The 15736-nt window shown below is 39.4% G+C and overlaps 1 protein-coding gene across 1 annotated transcript in view; it reads left to right on the forward strand.

The window, feature by feature from the left end:
- LOC138948490 (death-associated protein kinase 1-like) overlaps positions 1–15736 on the forward strand; it is a 159485-nt gene that overhangs the window by 32581 nt on the left and 111168 nt on the right. The window contains exons 4-9 of the mRNA XM_070320046.1: positions 1612–1735; positions 3441–3516; positions 5441–5593; positions 7116–7161; positions 8084–8173; positions 8726–8845. Coding sequence (XP_070176147.1) covers positions 1612–1735; positions 3441–3516; positions 5441–5593; positions 7116–7161; positions 8084–8173; positions 8726–8845 — 609 coding nt within the window. The remainder of the gene's footprint in view (positions 1–1611; positions 1736–3440; positions 3517–5440; positions 5594–7115; positions 7162–8083; positions 8174–8725; positions 8846–15736) is intronic.

Below are 15736 nucleotides of genomic sequence, written 5' to 3' on the forward strand. Positions count from 1 at the left end.
CATTATATGCTTGAAATTGAATAAATCGTTTCTGTATATGCTTAAGTAAACCTCCTCTTTTTCCTTTCAACTTTTGGAATACAGAGTCTGAGTGTTTTGGGGTTAGGATGTGCGGCTTAGCAGGTAAGTTTCCTGATAGTGCACTGGGATTTTAGGGGTAAGAACACCTTGAGTGGAAAAGATTGTACAGTTTGAGGAGGAAGTAGTGAGGAAACTTTGGCTTCTATCAGTTGAACATCTTCATTACTGTGAAAGTGTAAACTTTCATTTCAAGGTGAAACACAAATGTTGAGTGGAAGGAAACACTTGGTAACTGTGTGTGTGTGTGTGTGTGTGTGTGTGTGTGTGTGTGTGTGTGTGTGCTTGCTTGTGTGTGCTTGCTTGTGTGCGTGTGTGTGTGTGGAGGGAATGGTGTAAGAGGGGGGAGCAGGATTCAACTCTACCCACTAAGCATACACTTCATAATGGTCATCTGACTGCACTTTGACCAAAAGGTGGAACACAGGTGTCGAAAGAGATGTAAATTAGGGGAGGGTCTTGGTGGTCTTTAAGTACAAACATGTGGGAAAGTACTTAACACCTTCATGACATTGACATTGTGCACCTTGATCATGAAGGTGAGATACAGACCTGATCAAAGGGTAGACTTGAGTACAGTTTCGGGGTGAGTGAGGTCCTTGTCTTTTTCCTGTTGACACAGAACTAGGCAGGCATCTGACATCTTCTTGACAGGAACTTCATGAGTAACACCTTAGTTTGTAGAAGGGACCCAGATTGTCGCTGAAAATGTAAACTCACAGAGTGAGCTTGCGGGGTAGTTCAGAGAGAATGCAGGTAGGGGGTAGGGATTGGAAGAGGCTTGTCTTTTTACACTTGCGAATTCTTGAGGGATCAGACCAAAATACATGCGCTGGAACATGAGACACCCAAGCTGAGTGAGAACAAATTAGGCTAGACCAGAGAATGATGAGATCAAGGACAGGAAGTGGATTGCATGGGGGGCGGATCAATGTGAGGAAAAGAACGCCATGAACCCCGGCCACCAACCTCAGTTGAGACGTAGCTAATGAGCAAATTCACCCATGTGTTCCCCTTCCTCGCAACAGTAGCCTACCATTTTTTTTTTTTAATGGATCAAGCAGTACAGTAAGGTTGACTGCATGCTTACTCCATTAGAGATAGATGCAATATATGTGGCAATATTCTGCTTCATTGCATCTGGGAGGGAGGGAGGGAGGGAGGGAGGGAGGGAGGGAGGGAGGGAGGGAGGGAGGGAGGGAGGCAGGCAGGCAGGCAGGCAGGCAGGCAGACAGGCAGGCAGGCAGGCAGGCAGGCAGGCAGGCAGGCAGGCAGGCAGAGAGAGAGAGAGAGAGAGAGAGTGAGTGTGCTGTTTGTGTTTGTTTGCAAACCAGGTGTGAAATGAGGTGCTACTTTGTGTCTGTGCCTTTGTGCACAATTGCAAGCACATATGTTTGTGTATTAACTGGTAGGACGAACACATATAATTATATTCATCCTACCAGCACACAAACATAAAGTGCTCTTTTGTCCTGAGAACATATAATTGTTGTTGATCACAAATGGATTGGATGGTGTTTAATGTTGCAACAGCCTGAAAACATCATGTTGCTGAACCATAACTCCACCAACATCAAGCTGATTGACTTTGGGCTGGCCCGCAGACTGACCGACCAGGAGGACATGAGGGCCATGATGGGGACAGCTGAGTTCATTGGTTGGTACATGTACAGTGGAACACCCCCTCTTGAGACCTCACAAAATCTGAGAAAAGCAGGTCTAAAGAGCCCGGCCGGGTCATACCTAAGACTTTAAAATTGGCAATCTGGCATTATGGGGTTAGTGCTAGGACTGGTTGGTCCGGTGTCAGAATAATGTGACTGGGTGAGACATGAAGCCTGTGCTGCGACTTCTGTCTTGTGTGTGGCGCACGTTAAATGTCAAAGCAGCACCGCCCTGATATGGCTCTTCGTGGTCGGCTGGGCGTTAAGCAAACAAACAAACAAAGGTCTAAAGAGGGAGCTTAAGTTCCATGGGTGGGATTCTTCCGGTATATGCCGGAAATCCCGATCGTAATGTCTGTGGTGGCGTTTTTTGGGTTGTTAATTATACAAATCCTTTAGCGTCTGGGGGCCCCAAGACCCCCCCTTAAAATTCTTCAGGATTCATGACATTTTTCAGTCCCTCCCATGTAGGTCTGCAGAGGGAGGGAGTCTTAGAATGGTACAATCTGGAAAACTAGGGTCATGGGATTGGGGGCAAGAGGGTGGGGTGAGGTCTTAAATCGGGAGGTTTTGAAGGGTGGAGGGGGGTTCCATTGTCTATTGTATTTAGGCCTAAAAAAAAAATAGGTGTGGTTACGGTAACCCGACCTACCCTAATTTTAGGGGCCGATCTTATAACTTTTTATTACATTTGTCAAAAAAAAAAAAAAAAAAAAAAAAAAAAAAAAAAAAAAAAACCGAGTGCAAAAAACGCAATGAAAGCGAAAGCGCCCGTGTCGCACACTTATTTCCCTGTCAAGTAGGTTTGATTTGTACACGTTAGAGAAAAAAGTTTAAAAAAAAAAGTGATTGCCTACCTACCTACCCTATTTTTTTTGGCTATGTTACCGTAACCACACCTATTTTTTTTTTTTTGCCTTACAGTACAATAGAACCTGATCAAAAGACTGCCTTTTGCATAGTACACTAATTCCTCTGGTTTTCAAAATGCACGCTTTCCAATTTGTTTGTTTGTGTGAATTTATTTAAAAATTAACTTCTCAGGAGAAATCAAATCTTGGTGAAAATGTATAATCATAATACGAGAATTTATAGCGTGCACATATCTCACCACAAGGCGACTCAAGGCGCACTCATACACATTCTTTCGCATCAAAAACTCAAGCACACTCATATACACTTACGCATAAATTACACGAAGATGACAAGGCAACAACACAACCAGAGACATGGCACTCAAAAGTAAGCATGAAAAAGACAAGAAAATTTCAAGTAATAATTATGTACATGGCTATTTACAACTGCTCTGATTTAGGCTTGCGGGTGAACCATTTCTTGTGTGTTTCATGTTCATAAATGATTAGACCTTCTCCTTACAGAATAGTAGAGAGAAGAAGGCCATTGAAGTTGCCTTTAAACTTTTGCTAAGTGTTAACACTGAATGAACATGTAATCACAAAAACAGAAAAGCTAAATTTGCTTGGATATGATCGTTGCATGTATCTTGCACATATGCAGTGTCACCATGAACACATGATTTAAAAAAATTACAAACCCAGAAGCGGAATACATACATGCAGTCTCCTTTTTTGGTATGATTGTTAAAACAGTATTTATTTATATTCTTCTCATATTTAGTTGACCATGCATGTACATGCAATTATTTGTTTATAAGTACTTTCTGTTTTATTCTTGCAGCCCCAGAAGTTGTGAGTTACGAGCCCCTGTCCCTGGCCACAGACATGTGGAGTATTGGAGTCATCACTTATATATTGTAAGTGTGTGTGTGTGTGTGTGTGTGTGTGTGTGTGTGTGTGTGTGAGTGTGTGTGTGTGCACGTGCGTGCGTTGTGCGTGCGTGCGTGCGTATCTGTTCCTTTATTGCATGTTATAGCCTCATTGAACCACAGTGTATATATGTGCATGCATAAATGTGTGCATGCTGAAATTTCCAGATAAGTGTATCATCATCATACTTCTTCTTATCTTAAGTCCCAGGGATAAGAAGAAGCAGGATGTTGACATCTGGCAAATTACAGCATGCATGCACATGCATTGTATTCACATGAACTTCCCATATCCTGGTTCCCAGCCTACGAATGCCAAGAAGAAAAGATCCTTAGTTCAAATACAAATTGTAGTCTTTGCAGTTCAAGAAAAGTGGAAGTTGATTTGCTGTACTTTGGGCATGATGGGTGGGCAGCCTTTGATTAATCGACAGATCTCCTCAGGGTGACTTGCATGAAAGATGACCGTCCTCACAGTGTCACAAGCTAGAGCTATCTATCTCCCTGTGCCATGTACTGATAAGGTTAGCAAGTATGGGGCAAAACACGTAATTAACCTTAGAGTGACCTTCTGAGGCAGGCTGTGTGAAAAGATTGAGAGAGAAGGTAGATTGAGGGTTGATGTTTCACACTTCAAGGATTTTATTTTCATTCTTTGTAGCTGTATCCTCAAAATTCTGTAGAAATCTGTCGCACTTAGATGTGAAATCAGAATTTGTTCATCATCATCGAATTTCATGTCATCTTCATTGATATACATGTATGTGTTGACGCTTAAACATTTAAGGTAGATTTTGGATTATGGGATACAGTCTTTGAAAGTGTGTGCGTGCGTGTGTGTATGTGTGGGTGTGTGTGTGTGGGGCGGAGGGGGTGCGTGCGTGCATGAATGCGTGTGTGTGTATGAGTAGACATTTTTGTTGTTCAGTCTTACAAAGGTTCAGACACACAGAGTGTAATGCATCTCTTTCTGGTCTAGATGAACCTTTCATTTTTAACTGTGAGGAAAAGCAGCAGTTTTATTTTAGTTAGATTTAGAATAAACAAACCATTTCTTGTAGAATCAGTTCACACAATTTGCATTTTATCTGAATTTGTGATCAGGTCATTTGCAGTTCATATGAAAGGAATTTGGCGAGGGGGCTAAAGAGGTTCAGCCTTCAGCACAGGGTTAGCCAAGGGCATTGAAACTTGGTTTCTTTATGAATGCATGGAATAATAAACGGCAGATTTTTACATGTTTGGTGCTCATTCCCCATCCCCACCCCAAGGATATATTTTAAAAGTCAAAACAAGCAGTAGTCATCTCATGCCTCTTCGAACACTGTGCTTCTGAATATGATTGTCTTCATCACAACGCTTTGACTAGCAACGTCTTGTTAAACAGATTCTCAAGAGGTATTGGTAACTAGTTTGTTAGATTTACCAGTAAAAGTTAATCTCTGGCAGCCCACAGTAGAGATGAGAAGTGGACGATGATGGTGGGGTTGAGAAATAGGGCTTGCGGGGTGGATGAGTGGGTTAAGAGCCATGGGGAATGGCTTGGGGATATAGAACGTCAAGGTACAAGGCAGATGAGGTCAATCATGTAGACTGTCAAGGAAAGACCACATCGACTTGATTGATTATTCTGAACTTACAGTAGCATGCTTCTGTTTTAAGCACTGTGGTTCTTATTTGATGACACCTGCGTTCATGCAGTTTAGTACTTGTTGACTGCATAGAACTTTCACAGACACAGACAGATACACCGATAGACACACATGCTCGCCCTCAGTCTTTTTCATATATATACACATGCATTCACGCACACAAAGAGTCTGATTGGTAAGATAACTGTAATTGAGAACTGTTTCGGATTAAAAACTATGCTTTTGTTTCAGTAACACTGTGCATTCAATATTTTCCACAGACTGAGTGGCTCCTCTCCATTTCTTGGCGACAGTCAGCAAGAGACGTACCACAACATAACTGCGCTCAACTACGAATTTGACCACGACCTCTTCCACAACACCAGTGAACTTGCTCAAGATTTTATTGACAAACTTTTCATACGCAATCCCAGGTAGCATGATAATTATTTTGCTCTTCGTTCTGTTCTTTTGTTCGGTGAACATTTTGTTGTGTGTGTTAACATTGACATTGGGGCATTTTCAAATTCCTTTGATGAGCAGAGTTATCACTCACATGAAAGATAAAAAGCACAATCAGCAACATTAGAATTAAAATATTAAATAAATACTGTCGGTTTTTGTTGTTGTTGAAGGAGCATCTTTCAAATACGCACATTTCTGAATGAAAAGTCTCTCGATCAAACGGTTCAGACGTGAAATGACTCTTCTTAGTAATATTATGCTATATGCATATCAAAAATATTTTGAAATATATTGACTAGACATGCATTTGTTACTTTTTCCATGTGCAAGTGACACACATGAATAACTGCAAATGTGCAGCAAGCCAAGGGAAGTAATTGTTTTAGATGTTAGTGGCGAGAAAATTTGCCATCAATATTTCTTGCTTTTGGTTTTACTGTATGACCATGTGAAAAGATGCATACACTGCTAAACTCGGATATTTATTTCTTATTTAATAGTAAGATTGAGAATGTACTTGTTTTGAAGAGACTCCCTCTACCCCACTACCATGCATGTTTTTGTGGAACAAGAGAATATATCGAAAGGACAGTTTAGTGTGACAATATAGTGAAATGTAAAATTAAGGTAGCTTTCAACCATTGATTTGTTGGTACCGCGCAGTGTAGATTGAGAATTTTGTAGCATGCACTCGGAAGTTAACAGAACTCTTTTCTTTTTTTTCATGGCCAACAGCATAATTGCATGATGCAGGTTAAGGGCTGTGGGTTCTCTCCCTTTACACGTTCTTGAAAAGCTACCTTATCTCCAGGCAGATTTGTCAGATTTTAAACATTATCAACTTTCATCCCTGCATTTTTTATAATGACTTTGCTCTTGTATTGACTAGATTAGCAAACATAGATCACTTTGGTTAAAATCGATACATTATACTATATGTCAACAACAACAAAAAGATAAACAGAGTCATATGTGACCCTCCACCACGAAATGAGTCGCATGTCACCTTGCGCGGTTCTGCGCTAGGCTTAATATAAGTCCGGGGAGTGTCTGGTAACAGTGTGAGGGTCACCTTAGTCACAGGCTTATAACTCAAACAGTTTTCGCTCTTTTCTAAAACGGTTTTCACCACTGGATAGAGCGTAAAAAACTCTTTAGGAAAATGTAAAAATATGAAAATCATGCAAAGGTGACATGCGACTCATTCCGTGGTGGAGGGTCACATTTTTGTGTTTTTTGTGTGTGAGCAGAAAACGATCACTTGAATTGTTGTAATATATACTGCATGTAAACAAAATTCATGTTAATGTTGTTTTGTCCCCATAGAAAACGATCACTTGGATTGTTGCAATATATACTGCATGTAAACAAAATTCATGTTAATGTTGTTTTGTCCCCATAGAAAACGATCACTTTGATTGTAATATATACTGCATGTCAAAAAAAAAAAGAAAGAAAATAAAAGTCATGTTTGTGTTCTTTTGTGTGCAGAAAACGATCCACAGTTCATGACTGCCTAAATCATCCTTGGATAAAGGTATGCGATGCGCATAAAGAACCGATCAAGGTATACATGTAACCAGGTTGAAGATGTGCATAAAGAACCGATCAAGGTATACATGTAACCAGGTTGAAGATGTGCATAAAGAACCGATCAAGGTATACATGTAACCAGGTTGAAGATGTGCATAAAGAACCGATCAAGGTATACATGTAACCAGGTTGAAGATGTACAAGCAGAGCTGAATTTTGAATGCTGTTAATGTTAAACTATTGCATCTATGCAGTAAACATGATATCAGTGGTTTGTTGTAAAATAAAAGACAACATTTCTTGGCTTTCTTTTTTCTTTAGAATAGTGCCTTCCGTAGTGATTCCAATATTTTGCCTTTTCTGTCACTGCCAGAGTCTGACGTTGATATGTCTTTCTTTTTTTGCTTTGAACAAAATTTTGTTCATATGATGTCTCATGAAAGTTGAAACAATGATAATCAAGCAATAGACAAATTCTGAAAATAACTGTCAGGTTTGTATGGGTTGTGAAAGAGTGAATGCCCTTGCTTTTTACTCGGACAAACATTGGAGGTGTTGATCACTGGCAAGGAGTGTGTCAGAAAAATGTGGACAAGAGTACGTTTTAAGTTATTTGTTGGATGATGATGATGATGGAACTTTATTTTTCAAGGATAGAGGTTTAAGGCGACGCCTTTTCTTACAACCGACGCCTTTTCTTTCTTGCTTAGAGGAAAAGCAAGGGTATTCACTCTTTCACAACCCATCCAAACCCGACAGAGTTATTTCCCAACATTGTCTTTTAAGGCACATAGCCAAGTAAAAAGCTTGATCTTTGCTTTTGCTTACATATTTTAATTTTAATTTTATTTGTTTATTTTAATTTTTTTAACATTTTTTAATTTCTTGTGTAAAGATGATGTTGCACATTGTGGTTACTGTTGCAGCCTGTGGAAGACAAGGAGGCAATCGCCAGGCGGTCGGCAATGATCAACATCGACAACTTCAAGTCTTTCATGGCACGAAAACGATGGAGGGTAAGGCACATCTGGTGTTGACCATAATTATAGTTGTGTAGGTAGTTGCAGATTTGCAAAGACAACAGTCCAAAATACGATTGATATTGTTGGCTACATGGTACTGGATAAGTCTTTTTTGGACTCACCTGAGCAGCCAAGAGAGTCTAAGTAATGAGAAAAAGTTAGACTGGCCGGCCGTAGACGACAAATTCATGTTGAGGTTTTCTCAAATGATTTTCAAGCTAGAGCCTCTAAATTTCACACTTACAGTGTTAGGTGGGATTTTTTTAAGGCAGTTTTCTTGAACATTATTTTATAGAGCTAGAGCAGCTTACATTTTGGGTTTGATTCATATTAAGTATGATGAAAGTTGAGTTGTATGAGCATTAGCTCTTCTTGTTGTTAATTTTGTGAATTCCCACTTTCCTTCCAGCTGCTCTTTTCTTTGTTCTCTCCCCTTCCTAACCCTTTCACTTGGTCCTGTTTTAGTTTGATGGCCCTCCTTTTCCCATTTTTCTTCCTGCGTAACTTCTTCACTTGGAATCTGTGAACGTTTTTTTTTCTCTCCAGCAATCAATGCGGGTAGTGAGCCTGTGCAATCGACTTTCGAGGAGTATACAGCTGAGAAAGAGCACAGACACGCTGAGCAGTCGTACAACAATGAGCAGTCGAAACACTCTGGACGAGGAGGTCAGTTGCACACCTTTTTTGTCACAGAGGTTATTCATAATCAGTAGCTGTTTTGTAAGTGTACAAACATGAGGTAGAAAAGATTTTCGGCCTGTGTGTTTCCAGTTTATTTAATTGTCTGAAAGCATTCCAGAACCCTTTAAGATTTCTTCAAGTTTTTCTTCTTGTCGATCACACGTCTATACTGTAAGACCGGACAGCGAGACAAATAATACTGTCTTCTCCAGGTCCTCTTACAAGTTCTTGATTCTAATCTTCATTGTAACTTAAAAGCACAGGATAATAAGAACCAGTAGAATGTAGACCTTACAGGAATAGAGCAGTAATGTTTCCAGCATAAGAAATTAAGGCATGCTTCTTGCTCCGTGCCATCTTCTTCTTCTTCTTCTTCTTCGTTCATGGGCTTAGACTCCCACGTTCACTCATGTTTTTAGCATGAGTGGATTTTTACGTGTATGACCATTTTTACCCCGCCATTCAGGCAGCATATGCCGATTTTGGGGGAGCTCCGTGCCATCAAACTAAAAGAAAGAGAGAGAAAAAAGAAAACAAACACAAAACAGAAATATAGTAAAATCTGACAGACAGAAGTTTTGCTCTTTTTTATGAGCTTCATAGAATGTTTGGCTCTCTTAACTGCACTATTTTCTTCAGTTTGTACACCATCAAAAATGCTCATGATTTAATGATTTTGCTTTGTTAGCTTTACTGCACTCTCTCTCTCCCTCTCTCTCTCTCTCTCTCTCTCTCTCTCTCTCTCTCTCTCTCTCTCTCTCTCTCTCTCTCTCTCTCTCTCACTCTCTCTCTCTCTCTCTCTCTCTTGCTCTTTCACTCTGTACAGTGTGACATTGTTCTGTTTATTGGCTTTGTATTCTTTTCTGTCCAAAACTATTGCCCTCTTTATTTCCCTCCTCTGTAGTTCTATGTATTTTGTCTTTCCAAATGAAAATGAAATGATTCATGAATTTGATGTTAAAATAACAAACCTGAATCACATCGCATTTTATCTCATCATCCATCAACTTGACGTCTTCTACAAGCTTACAAGTGAACTTCAAATAAACCTAACTGTGTGAATTTCTCGCCTGCAAAAAGCAGTTACTTCACCCCACTCCCTCCGCCTCCCCTCGCCCCTCCCCTCGCCCCTCCCCTCGCCCCTCTCCCCCTTGCAAATACGGTACACATGCAAGCACACACACACGCACACATACGTACGCATGCACGCACACACGCACGCGCATGCATGCATGGATGCACACACACTTGTCTTTCCCTCTTGTGGAAAGTTCTTGGCAATGACATTAAAGCATTGTCTTTTTGAATTTTGAAGTTCACTTGTAAAAATTTGATGGCTAATCTGTACTTGTTCTTATTGTTGATGCTTACAAAGCTGCTTTATTAATGCCTGACATATATAGCTTGTACAAAGCCAATTGGTGAGCCTCAGTATGAGACGCAAAAATTAAGACTGTATTACAACTTTGTGCAGTACACTAGCAATTTATCTTAGCTTGGGTTACATGCAGAATCTATGCATTCAAGCACAACAGAACACAATACGGACATCAGACATATGCATAAAGAAAATCTTCGCCAAAGAAAATTATATTTTGTTTTATCACGAGTGAGTCTATACTGAGTTTCACCAGTATTTACATAGAGAGGAACTCTTTGATCTATGGTATTAGTCTTGTTTTCACTTGCTTTTGATGTCTGCTCAACTTGAAGATTTATATGACTGACATATATATTTCACCAGTTGTATGTGTAACGTCATAACAATTTGCATAGTTGTTGTGGTGTATTATTGTACAGTGCTGTACATTTGCTCTGCTAATTTGCTGATGCTGTAGTTTAAAGGGATTCAGATTTGTGATCTTTTCTACTCTTACTGTTTGTTCTGTCATCTGTGATTTTTCTTTCATTCGTAAGGTGTAGTGCTCTTTCTATCTTCTTCTTCTTCTTCTGCGTTCGTGGGCTGAAACTCCCACGTACACTCGTGTTTTGCACGAGTGGAATTTTACGTGTATGACCGTTTTTACCCTGCCATTTAGGCAGCCATACGCCGCTTTCGGGGGAAGCATGCTGGGTATTTTCGTGTTTCTATAACCCACCGAACTCTGACATGGATTACAGGATCTTTTTCGTGCGCACTTGGTCTTGTGCTTGCGTGTACACACGGGGGTGTTCGGACACCGAGGAGAGTCTGCACACAAAGTTGACTCTGAGAAATAAATCTCTCGCCGAACGTGGGGACGAACTCACGCTGACAGCGGCCAACTGGATACAAATCCAGCGCGCTACCGACTGAGCTACATCCCCGCCCTTTCTATCTGTATGTCTGTCTTTCTTTCATTTTCAGCTGTAGGTGAAGAAACTAGGGTGACTATCTGTACTATCCTTTCTTTTCTTTACTTTTCTTTTCTTTTCTTTATTCCTTGTTTGTTTGTTTGTTTGTTTGTTGCTTTCTTTCTTTCTTTGTTTCTTTCTTTTTTTCTTTGTTTCTTTCTTTTTTTCTTTCTTTTTTTCTTTCCTTCTTCCTTCTGTGTATTTAATAATAAGTAAGGGAACTCATTCTGTAAATATTGGATATTATTCTGCTGAAAACAAATCCTGAAATTGGGGCACAACCAATCTTTGGCTATGTATGGATGCTTCTTCTTTGTACAAACGTAGTAGTCTGCAGAAGCTCTGCGGCATCTTTTTGCTTTTGGATTATGAATAGGAAAAAGTATATTGGTGTCAGTGTAGGCGCGCTGTGAGTGGGAATCGTGATCGACCGCTACATGGATTTTCAGGCCGAGAAAGGAGTTACATTTATTGTGCTACATTGTTGCAAACACACGTGAAATGTAAGCAGGATCTGCTGCATTGATTCTGGGAAGATATGGTTGGTTTTTCTCAGACAAAGGCTGTTCTGAAAAATGAGACACTTTCTGGGTGTTTCTATTGATGTGGTTGCTATATCTTCTGATGTCTCTCTCAGTGATGACAAGGCTATTGCAGTAGCTTGAGAGGATGGGTGGTTAAGTTATTAAGGCATCATTTTTGCATGATTTTAGTGTTGTGAATTTTTGCATGGTTGTTTTGGAGCTGTGTAAATATACTGCAACTTGTCAGTAATATATACTGGCCTGCGTCCTGATGTTCATATTATTTATTATAGTACTGCTGCTGTAACAAGAGACTAAGTAATTTGTCAGATTATTAAACCTTAGTCAAGCAGTGTTGGTACGCTCAGTAGAGACATATGGTTTAGTAAAAGGTTTTCCTCTGGTAAAATGCGAGCATAAAAGGTCACGGCTAGCATCTTAACGTTATTGCAGCATTTTTTAAATTACACTTTTTGAGATTGTACTTTGTAAAGGGGTTGAATTGAGTGCTGGGTGTGCTGTTGAGAGCACATCGTTATGCTGGCACTCATGAAGGTTCAGGCTTATGCATTTCTTTGGTTTTTCATTTATTGCATTGGTCTTCTTGAACTGCTTGCAGCTAGAGCGCTGTTACACTTCTCAAAATGGACTTGGTAGCAAACAGCTTTATTGATGGTATGTCTGTACCATCTAGTGACTGGGGTCTTGATCTGAACATGCCATAACTTTAAAATGATATCTTAGATTTTTGATTTTGTACTGCCAGAGTAATGCTTTGCTGTAGTAAGCTATTGCTATTCCAAGGTGTATAACTTTTAAAGCGATAATAAACAGCCTGGATGGTGAATTATAATTATCTTTGGTCTTCCGTTTGACACACCAGCTGATCTCTCTCTCTCTTTCTCTCCCTCTCTGTCTGACTTTTTCTGTCTTGATGGTGTGTGAGTGTGTGTGTGTGTTTGTGTGTGTGTGTGTGTGCGTGTGTGTGTGTGGGTTTTGATAAGATGTAACCTGATGGTTATAAAATACTTCAAGATGCAAGGGAAGGAAGCATTTTGTAACTGACTTTCAGGCTCTGTTGAGGGTAACAGTTCTTTATTTTATTATGGTATAGTGGATGTTTTAGATGTATGTCAGTTTGTTATTGTTGTGTCACACTGACCAGTAGTGTGCTGTAATGGAAACAATCATAATATAAGTTTCAATGCTCTAGATAGAGCCTTTTACTGAGTCGATGTGAATAAATATGGTGTTGTTTGTGAACAATAAAATATGCTGTAGGTATTCTGTATTTTGTGTTAATTTGATACTTGTATTTTACCGCATGATTTTTTTTTTCTCTTCAAGAGTGGTATGTGGTATAAAAAGCAGCATGAAAATTGGTGTGAGCATGAGTCCATCCTGGTTTCTCTATTCTTATTTGCTGAGTGGCTTGTGTGCTTTTGAATAACCTTATCACAGTCTCACATTTTCATCTTCATTTCAAAAGTGCTTCAGGGGAAGTAATTAACCATGTTGCCGATGAGTTGTGTGTCTTTGCAGTGCTACTAGCTGCTTTTGTTTGGTTGTGTGTTTGTTTTGCCAGACAAGCCAAGAAGGGGCAGGGTCAGCAGGGTCGCTAGGGTCACCTAATGATGACCCCACAACTCTGGGGTCACCTGAAGATGACCCTACCTCACTGGGGTCCCTGGACACTGACCCGCTTGTGTCGGAGCAGGATTCCGGTTGCGACACCAACACTAACCCAAGTTTCGATATACCCAGTGAAGCAACGGCCTGAATTTTTTTGTTGGAAAGTTTGTTTTCAGTGTTCATCTCAATTTTACATAGCATTCTATGTATCTTTTGGAGAAGATGTTTTTCTTTGAAGGAAAAATGTGTGGGCATTAAGTCATCTTAGAAAATCCTGGGCATTGATCTGAATTGTTTTGTCTTGTTGTGAGGCAAGTGTTCCTCAGTTCATAAGCTTTTTTTTGGTATGTACCGGATATTATTTTAAATTCATTTAATGTTTTGTGTATTTATTGGGCCTGACTTTACAATCAAAACTCCATAATGTTTAACGTTTAAACACAAATCAAATTATTTTGAAACAATGACTGTATAATCATCTGTCTTTCACATAAATGATTCATATACTTTTAAGCCTTTGTCTCTGAATAGAGATGTAAAGTTCTGTGATCTGCTGTGATTTTTTGAGGGACTAGCTAGTAGAGTATAGCTCTTCATAAAAAATTAAATCAAAAACATGTCATTCTGAGATTATAGTTGAGCAGAGATGGATTGTTGGCGTGTAATTATTATTTGTGCTCTCTTATTCTTGAATGCAATCAAGAAAAGCCTAAAAGGTTTTGGTTGGTTGTAAAGTCTGAAATATATTCTCATGTACCTGTTTGACATGACGATTCTGTTGTCTAAAGAGAGAAACAAAATTCTTTTGTAAAAAGTTTAACTCAGACTATTGAATGTGATTTTTCCTATCTACCCCCCTTTTAAGACCCCCCCAATTTAAGGCTGAGCCCTCCCTTTTAAGAACCTGTTTTTTCAGACTTTCTGTTCAAAGCCTCTGTAAATGTACCCCCATTTTAAGACTCCCTCCTTTTTAAGACGTTTTAGGTGTTAAAATGGAAGTTCCAGTCTGTACTTCAAATCCTCCCAGAATCTTATGTGAAAAGTTTTATGATTTAATTTGTTCGTAATGTTTTTGCTCTTTTGTTTAATTGCTTTTTGTTCTGGTATGATATTTAATTCTGCTACATTCTGTTTTTCGCTGACATGATCATTATGGTTTGATGGGATCTGTTCTTTGAAAAGCAGTTTTAATGCTGCAACATTCACTTATCATTTCACAGTACATTGTACAATAACCGGTGCTTCAGCTTTTTTATACTGTAGATATTACCGTAACAAGGGGATTATTTGTAAAACATATTTAACATACTTATTTGGGTTCCTCACCAGGGGAAAAAATATGTTTAAACAGTACTTTATGTGTGATGTGTTAATGGAATAATTATGGGAGAACAGTTTTGTTGACTAAAAGTTCCTCTACCCACCGTCCATGTTTGAATACCTCTTTACGAATCAAAAATCGTTGATCAGCCGTGACCTCATTAATATGTTGAAAACACCGTAAGGACCAAATAAAAATCATGATAAAATGCCTGTTTTGGCAGTGCTTGGAATATTTAGGATTTTCTCCTTATTTTGTGGGTATAGTGCAATGATTTGGATTCAGTAATGGATGTTAGATTATATTTTGAAATTCTGCTTATGGCACTGTTCTGTGCAGTGTTGATATGTGAAAAACTTATCAGTTATGTAGATTTAATCATGAAATAGGATTTAGAAGCAAAGGAAGAGGTGTGAATTTGGAACACACACAGAGGTGCAAAGAAGCACAGAAACACACACATATGCAAATACATACACAGATACAGACAGAGAAACAAGCTGAAGCTGAGCGATTGACAGACAGACAGACAGAGACAGGAAGACAGACACAGGGGCACACAGATACACTGACACACAGATGCACACAGACACAGTCAAACAGACACATACACACGCACAAATGGACATTCAAGCATGTGACACACATAAACAGGCATGGCCAAACGCACGCAGAGAGAACTGAGAAGCAACACATCCAATCATACACTGCAAGCATGCAGGCACCCAAGCACATACACATCCTGGAAGAAACACACTGTACCCAGTCAGGTGCAGTGCTCTCTTAGCTAAAGATGATGGAGGATTACATCTAGAAATTTTTGTTCTACAAAATGTCTTTCTTTCTTCATTTGGTGTTTAACGTCGTTTTCAACCACGAAGGTTATATCGCGACGGTTCTACAAAATGTTCTTTACTGTTATGTGTTGATATATTCCATGGAATATTGCTCAATAAAGGCAGTCTACAGATATAGGGGACCATGCATGCAGAAGATTTCAATGGGTAAATAACATAGAAGGTACATTTCAGTCATAAGAACAAGTGTTGCACATCAAAGCAAAGG

Source organism: Littorina saxatilis, linkage group LG1, assembly GCF_037325665.1.
Source record: "Littorina saxatilis isolate snail1 linkage group LG1, US_GU_Lsax_2.0, whole genome shotgun sequence".
NCBI lineage: Eukaryota > Metazoa > Mollusca > Gastropoda > Littorinimorpha > Littorinidae > Littorina > Littorina saxatilis.